The 8734-nt window shown below is 45.8% G+C and overlaps 1 protein-coding gene and 1 pseudogene across 1 annotated transcript in view; both read right to left on the bottom strand.

The window, feature by feature from the left end:
* Positions 1-5554: 5554 nt before the first annotated feature.
* Positions 5555-7125, bottom strand: LOC123139470 (probable disease resistance protein At1g12290; annotated as a pseudogene).
* Positions 7126-7321: 196 nt separating this feature from the next.
* The window catches only part of LOC123138329 (polyadenylate-binding protein 2), a 5583-nt gene continuing 4170 nt past the window's right edge, over positions 7322-8734 (bottom strand). The window contains exons 4-6 of the mRNA XM_044558290.1: positions 7995-8186; positions 7764-7885; positions 7322-7676 (exon numbers count right to left, since the gene is read on the bottom strand). Of these exons, the coding sequence (XP_044414225.1) occupies positions 7628-7676; positions 7764-7885; positions 7995-8186 (363 nt within the window). The 3' untranslated portion in view covers positions 7322-7627. The remainder of the gene's footprint in view (positions 7677-7763; positions 7886-7994; positions 8187-8734) is intronic.

The following is an 8734-nucleotide window of genomic DNA, read 5'->3' as shown; positions in this document are numbered from 1 at the left end:
ATATATAGATGACCTAGTCATCGCCAATTGTTTGATAGATGCTAGAATTGGTTGTGCATGCTTTGCCACATATTTCATTTGCCATTTTATTGTGTGAGCATGTTGGTGCATATTTTACTCATTCAAGGACATCCACTTGTTGTTTTGATTGTTTGGTTCATTCTTCTTTTGGCCAAGTGGATGGACAAGAATGCCTAAGAACCCTCTCTAGCTATCTATGCTTTTCTCGTCTCAAACTCTATTCATGCTACATCACAAAATTTGATCAAGTCAGATTCAAACCACTCTGTGTGAGGAGCACTCGGAGTCCCCGATTCGTCATAGACTTAAACTTCCAAAACCTCTTTGTGATTCTCGGTCTGACCGATTCCTCCATTTCGGTCCTACAGAGAGCATTAAGTTGATCTGAGTTTTCCATCTCGGTGCAACCGATTTGAACTTTTCGGTCACACCGAGTTGCTGTAACTGAACACAGTTATGCATCTCGGTGCCACCGAGTTGTTCCACTTGGTCACACCGACAGGGTCAGGCTATATATAGACATGGGCAAAATTTTGGAAATTTCTGCGAACCCCTTCGCCCGCGCAATAGCTCGCTCTGCCATCGAAGGTCTCCGGATCGTCTCCTCGTCGCCAGCCGTCTCCTGTCGCTGGTCTCCGCCGCCGTCAACGGAATTCAACCCCACCGTTGCCGTCATAGCAAGTTCATTGCCGCACTAGGGTATGGACTCGATCTTTGTGCTATCCACATCTGATTCCTAGCACATTGTACTGTTATTGATTCTTGCCGCGATTGAAACAATCCTATCCAGCAAAAGTAGTCCGTAGAGTCGATTAGATTCAAATTTTTAGGGTTAGGTTTCCGCCGAAACCATCTCGGACCCACCGAGTTGAAAAACTTGGTCTCATCGATTTGGCATATGCCATTGCACAAGTGACTCTCGGTCTGACCGAGAATTACTAATAGGTGCGACCGATTTTAGGATTCTGTGAAACCCTAGCAGTCTCGGTGCCACCGAACTGTGACTCGGTCCAACCGAGTTCATCAGTTTAGGTTCCAAAAACTGCTTCGGTATCACCGAATTTAAAAATCGGTTGATCCGAAATGCTTTCTGTGGAAAACTAAAACTAAATTTTTGAATCATTCTTTTGAAAAATCTCTGCATTTTGTGATGCCCATCCACTCTGTCTCATCTATAACTCTTCACAGGGTCAGCAGTCAGCTTTTGCAGCATGTTAGACCAAAGTGACAGTCAGAACAGGTCAGCAGAGCAGATTCACTTGAGTGAGGGCACTAGTCCCTCCAACACTTCAGATGAATGGAGCAGGAGCACTCCCAGCAACCTGCCTAAGGCTGCTACCAGGCAAAGGAGAAAGAGAACCTCAGACTTAGAAGATGAGGACTACAAAGCTGAAGAAGATGAGGCTACTTCCAAGAAAGTGGTGCTCAAGAAGGAATATGGCTCAGCAAAGGATATAAAGCCAGGCATGAAGATTAAAAGGCCTGTAGGAAGACAACCAATGCCCAAGGCCAGAGCATCAACTCAACTGCCTGAAAATCCTGATCCCAAAGAGCCAGCTGCTGAAAGCAAGAAGAGGAAGGAAAGGGTCAAGAAGACCATGGCCAGAGTTGTTGGGCAACCTTCCATGATGGAAGAGGAAGAGCTTTCTGCACCAGCACCAAAGGCACCAAAGCTTATGGGTGATGCTATTAAATCTGGGGCTGCAACATCTAAGCCCAAGGAAGCACCCAAAGCTGCCCCCAAGGCCAAGTCTGCACCAAAGAGGAATACCAGGAGTATTCCAGCTGCTGAGAAGAACAAGACCCCAGTGCCTGAGGTTGCTGAGGAGAAAGATGAAGAAGGACAGGTTCTAAGAAAGCTCAAGCCAAAGATACCACATCACAATGATGCCCATCCTGTAGCTGAGGACATGAACATCAGAAAAGACTCAGGATTGAGGCTATGGAGGATGGCAAATCCATATGCCACAAGGAGAAGAACTGTTGTTGATTACAGGTTTCATACAAAGGAACAATAGGACTTCTATGAGACAATCTTATTGGACAAGAAGCCCATAGTTTGTGATATGAGGTGGGTCGACTGGACCTACATGAAGGAAAATGAAGAGCACTGTCCTGGAGTGCAAGACAGCTTTGTTGCTTGTGGAGTTGCAGATTTTGTTGGGCAAAATCTCACAAACTGGAATGATGAACTTATCATGCAATTCTACTCCACAGCACATTTTTACCCAGATGGAATAATTGTTTGGATATCTGAAGGTACAAGGTACCAATCCACTGTTGAAGAATGGGCAAATCTGATAAATGCCCCAAAGGAAAATGATGATGATCTGGATGTACATGCCAAGAAAAAATGGGACACAATACCATGGCACACATGTACAAGGAGATCCCAGACAAAGCCCTAGAGACTTTCTCTTTTGGATCAGTCCATTTTCTGTTGTCAGGACTGCCTACTATCAATTGGATTCTGAGGCACACTTTGTTGCCCGAGTCAGGTGACCACAACATGATCAGAGGGCATGCCATCAATATGTTGCATTTATTTGATGTGCCATAGAAATTCAAAGTCATGAGCCTTATAGTTGAAACCATTAAGAGGAATGCAGCAGATCATAAGAGGAGCTGTGGATATGCCCCTCAGATTCAGGAATTGATCAACTCAAAGATGGGTACTGGCAAATATCTATTGGATAGGGAACATTTTCCACTCTATCCAGACTTTAAAGACAATGAGGTTGTCATGAATGAGGATGGTCCATCATCAGTTCAAGCTCAAGAGAAGAAGGAGAAGGCAAGGAAGGAGAAGGCTGCCAAGATGCCAACTCAAGAGGAGGCATCTGAGTATTTCTTGAAAAACAAACAGGAGCAGCTTGGTTACTTGATAGCATCATCACTGAGAATTGAGAAGGGGTTGGCCACCCTAACTCAAAACCAGGAGAGCTGGGAAAGAATCATGGAACAAAAATTCTATGATTTAGATGTCAAAGTAACTGAGATTCAGTCAGTTGTGGAGCAACTGCAGGATGACATGCGGGAGAGGAAGGGCAAGACAACCACAAATGTCTTTGCCAGAGTGCCTAGAGCTCAGAGGTCAGCTGATGTGCCAGTGCCAGACACTAGAGCAACATCTTCAGCACCAGCTACTGCCCCTTCAGCTCCAGTGCAACCAGCTTCAGCATCAACTCCAGCACCCTCTACATCAACTGAAACCTTCGTCCAAGGAGCCATCTCTACACCACCAACTGAAGATCAAGCCTGAGAGTTGATCTAGCACTATGCATTTTCCATGAACTTTTTGGTAACTTGTTGCCAAAGGGGGAGAAAAATGTATAGATCATAGGCTTCGAGAGAGAGTGTTGCTTTTGTTCTCTCTTGCTTTGTTGGTTTAAACTTGTTTGCTTTTTGATTGGTTGAGATACTATGCTTGTGAGACATTGATGATCATGTGTTTGATCATAAGCTACACTTATGCATGTTTGATAATATTATCCTATCTATCTTATGTGATCATTCACTTTGCTTGGTGATGAGTGCATGTATTCAATACTTATCATTTTGAGTGCTCCACCAAGATGTATGTGACATGGAAGAGTAACCCATGAGCCTAATTCCTTGTGCATTTGCAGTCCATAGCAAATTTTAAACTATGCACAAATTTAGGGGGAGCTCTTGCTTATCACATACTTCTCAAAGCGACGATGTTTTTATTCTTATTATCTTTTGTCAAAGCTTTGATCTATATGTTGTCATAAATTACCAAAAAGGGGGAGATTGAAAGTGCAACTATCCCTAGGTGGTTTTGGTAATTCATAACAACATATAGCTCATTGAGCTAATGCTATTCCAAGACTATTATTTCAGGAAAGCTCAATGAATGGCATGGCATGGATGATGAAAGTGGATCCCTCAAAATACTAAGGACAAAGGATTGGCTCAAGCTCAAAGACTCTTCATTTTATATTTTAGTGATCCAAGATCACATTGAGTCTATAGGAAAAGCCAATACTATCAAGGAGGGATGAGGTGTTGCTTAATGAGCCTCTTGCTTCATGTGCTTTGTGATATGATCCAAAACCCTCAGCTACTTTCCCACATCCACAAATGACCTAAACCCAAAGCCAAAATCGGTCACACCGATTCTTCCAATCCGGCGCCACCGATTCCAAAAGTCATAGCCACTGCCACAAACTCTAAGCAAATCGGTCCTATCGATAGGGATCTCGGTCTCACCGAGATGGGATTGTAATCTCTCTGTTTCCCTTCATAACGTTTCGGTCTAACCGAAGTGAGCGATCGGTCCCACCGAGATTGCAATGTAAACTCTCTGTTTCCCTTTTGTAACATTTCGGTCTCACCGAAAAGAGCAAATCGGTCCCACCGAGTTTACCTGACCAACTCTCTGGAAAGCTTATTACCAAAATCGGTCTTACCGAGTTTGTGTAATCGGTCTTACCGAGATTACGTTATGCCCTAACCCTAACCGAATCGGTCTCACCGAGTTGCATGTCACTCCCACCGAAAATCACTAACGGTCACTAGGTTTACTAAATCGGTCCGATCGAGTCTGTTGAATCGGTCCCACCGAGTTTGGTAAATTGTGTGTAACGGTTAGATTTTGTGTGGAGGCTATATATACCCCTCCACCTCCTCTTCATTCGTGGAGAGAGCCATCAGACTAAACCTACACTTCCAACTTACCATTTCTGAGAGAGAACTACCTACTCATGTGTTGAGGCCAAGATATTCCATTCCTACCATATGAATCTTGATCTCTAGCCTTCCCAAGTTGCTTTCCACTCAAATCCTCTTTCCATCAGATCCAAATCATATGAGAGAGAGTTGAGTGTTGGGGAGACTATGATTTGAAGCACAAGAGCAAGGAGTTCATCATCAACGCACCATTTGTTACTTCTTGGAGAGTGGTGTCTCCTAGATTGGCTAGGTGTCACTCGGGAGCCTCCGACAAGATTGTGGAGTTGAACCAAGGAGTTTGTAAGGGCAAGGAGATCGCCTACTTCGTGAAGATCTACCGCTAGTGAGGCAAGTCCTTCGTGGGCGACGGCCATGGTGGGATAGACAAGGTTGCTTCTTCGTGGACCCTTCGTGGGTGGAGCCCTCCATGGACTCGCGCAGTCGTTACCCTTCGTGGGTTGAAGTGTCCATCAACATGGATGTACGATAGCACCACCTATCGGAACCACGCCAAAAACATCCGTGTCTCCAATTGCGTTTGAATTCTCCAAACCCTTCCCTTTACTTTCTTGCAAGTTGCATGCTTTAATTTCTGCTGTCTATATACTCTTTGCATGCTTGCTTGATTTGTGTGATGATTGCTTGACTTGTCCTAAGATAGCTAAAATCTGCCAAACTCTAAAATTGGGAAAAGGTTAAGTTTTTAATTGGTCAATTAGTCTAATCACCCCCCCCTCTAGACTTACTTCAAGGTCCTACAATACCAAACGGAGCCTGAAGTGGAGAAAACTTACAAGCTCAAAGAAGAAAGTAGCATTATTATTGCAGCTGAAACACCTTACCAGTGCCCGATATTATCTAACAAATCTAAAAGTTGTTCATGTGACAATGGAAGCCGGGCCTTAAGATACTTATGCATATACCTCCATTCATCTGCATCTTGTATAGCAGACATCGGGCAATCAAACATCCTTAGTGCCAGTGGCAACCCTCCACAGGCTTCAACCATCTGCGCATGCATAATACTCGATCAGGTGAGTTCATGCAGCAGGTTCAAATATCTAGGTAAAAGAAAAGGAACTCTGTAAAGGAAGGATTTGCAATTTTGCATGCATGCACGGTGATTCTACTCCGTGTGGGCTGTACGTACGTATACAAAGTTGGGTTATCTATTTTAAAACGGAGGTACCTCCTTGGCGAGCGGCCGAATCCGAGAATCTTGGAAGATTTTATCCCCAACGCAGTCTCTGAAGAGGCCCCACGCGTCGTCTTCCCCCAGGCACCCGATCTCGACGACGTTGTCCGCGGTGCACCCCATGAGGGCGCACACGTCCGGGATCTCCGAGGCCACGACCACCTTCTGCCGCCGGCCGCCCTTCCCGAGCGGCATCGGAACGCCGGCCGCCGCCAGGTCAACGGGCGCCCCCAGCCCGTCCAGCAGCAGCAGGAAGCTTCAGCTTGAGAGGTCCCGGCGGATGAGGCGGGCCAGGAACCGCTCGTCCGCCGACGTCACCACGCCGTAGCTGTAGCCCAGGCAGATGCCGATGCAGTGCTGCACGTCCGTCACCGAGGAGCTGCCGCCCAGCGCGAAGTAGAGCACGCGGTCGAAGAGCGCGTGGTACGGCTTGGTCTGCTGGAGCGGCGTGAGGAGCGACGTCTTGCCGGCGCCCCGCCGGCCCCAGATCCCCAGGCGGTCGCCGCCGGGGAGGTCGCTCTCGAGGAAGTCGTGCATTCTGGTGAGGTGGCTGTCCACGCCTGTCAGGTGGCGGCAGGCCGATCGCAGCCGGTCCAGCCTCGCCGGACGGCCGTGGGCGCGTGCCGCTGCCTCCTCGAGCTTCGCGATGGCCCCTTTGAACTTGATCATGTGGTGGATGATCTTGATCAGTAGCCACATGGTGATACGTACGTACGGGGTTCGGCGTTCGCGCACGAGAGAACCTCACGCCGCGAGAATCAACTCGACTAGCTATAGCGTACTACAGTACAATCTCAGAATATGTAGAATTCGTATCAGGAGGGGATCGTATCCAACACGGACATGGCTTCAACTTCAACTGGTATCACACATGACGAATTGCTCCTGAAGCCAACGCGCGGACGATCTGCCATATTGGGCGCAACTAGCCTGAAGAACTAAAGAGGGGAGAAATTCAGTTAAAATCATTCAGAGTAGCACACTTTGTGGGACGATTGCGAGGAATTTAGGGCGAATTAGGATACGCACTTAGGCCAGCCAGAACATTAGGGCTAGGGTTTATACTCGGTGCAAGATGGATGTCTCTTCCCCTCGGTATACTGGGCTTCTTATAGCCTTACATTTTGAATAAAGTAAAGAGAAACAGAGACTGAAAAGTAAAAAGTGCCCCAGTGCTCTTCTCGTGTTTCAAGCATACACAGGAAGACCAACATCAGCCGCGATGGAGGGCTGCAGTGCTTCGAGGCAGCTCAACGAAGCAGTAAGTTGCCGTCAGATGCAGATCCAACAGCTGGGAATGTTTGGTTTCTTCAGCTAAGCAGAACGGAGTGTCGATTTCTTCAGAGATCAAAGGGGATGGGGCCTGACATATGCTATACTTCAGATTCAAAGGGTTACAGGCTCATCGCATACAGGTAAAGAATCGCATTTTTCTTTTAAATTTTGACATCAGAACATGGCATCGTAACTTCATTCGAGCCAACATAATAACCACGTCAGACAATGACTACCAAGTCAGCAAACCAATATCACCACATGACTGAATCCATACTGCAAGCCCACAGTACAACAGAGCTTAAGAGGACACGATAGGGGCATTCGCCCGTCGTCAGATTATGTCTACCAGTCAAACAATGTAACCGAAACAGCGGCAGCTAGATTATTCTTCGGTATGGCTACTGGCGTTGCATTGAGCTTCATGGAAGCCTCGTCCTCTCAAAAGTACGGCCTGTAGCGTGTCGGCCGGCGGAATCTGGGAACTCTCCTGAAAATAGCACAAAGACAAGAAGATAGCTGTTAGAACGGACGATACAATTGATCATCCACGTTTTGCAAAAGCTGCGGAACTCACCCATATCCGTACGGTGGGAAATACGGTGCCCCGTATGATCTATAAGGGTAGGCATGATAGGGATTGAATCCGCGTGGAGGACGCTGCTTCATCCCAGGGACGTTTGTCCTCTTTGGTGATACCTGTTGAGCACAACAGAGTGAAGGTTGATTTTAAATTCAAAGACATTATTAAAGAGAGGTAGTACTGAAAACTCGATGTCTGAATGAAAAGCTGTTAATATCTTCGCACCTTGATCTGACGACCATGCAATTCAGATTCATTCAGATTAAGAGCCTCCTGAACGGCTTCTTGTTCTAGAAATTCCACGTAAGCAAATCCTTTTGGCTGTCCAAACTTGTCGGTCAAGATTGTCACTCTGTTGACAGTTCCACAAGCTTGGAAATGCTGCTGCACTTCCTCTGGTGTACACGCATAATCAACCTGCAGTACATGATAATATCAGAAAAACAGATGTCAACAGAATGGGCTTGAAAGATTAAACAATGGATTATTCAGCTAAAAATTTAACTAACACAATAAGATTCTACTAGATATTGTGTCTACAACGTTTGCACTTGTGAACTTGAAGGGTAATATACTGTAGTTATAATTTTTGCTCCCGCCGCAGTCGCCCACGTTGGTTAAATTTATGGTCAAATTTAAATCTCGAAAAGCGCGGGCGCACTACATTATGGAACAGAGGGAGTATTAGTTCATAAAGTATAGCTGGTCTTTGGGTTATTACACAAGCTCAAGATTAAAACAAATGTGAATGACATTTTAACTGAGGGAAGGTTAAATTAATTATAGCCAGGGAGAAAACCATCGCCAATAATACTGAAGATTTAAAAGGTTATTTCTCGAAAGTCAATATGGAAAATCTCTCATTTTGAAGGTACAAGAGAAACCTTACTAACGTAAGTAGCAGTATATATCCAATAGGACCATAAATGAGATTACATAATCCATAGATAATTAGCTGAGAAGTC

Source organism: Triticum aestivum, chromosome 6B, assembly GCF_018294505.1.
Source record: "Triticum aestivum cultivar Chinese Spring chromosome 6B, IWGSC CS RefSeq v2.1, whole genome shotgun sequence".
In the NCBI taxonomy this organism is placed as follows: domain Eukaryota; kingdom Viridiplantae; phylum Streptophyta; class Magnoliopsida; order Poales; family Poaceae; genus Triticum; species Triticum aestivum.
This window is presented reverse-complemented; position numbering and strand designations above follow the sequence as displayed.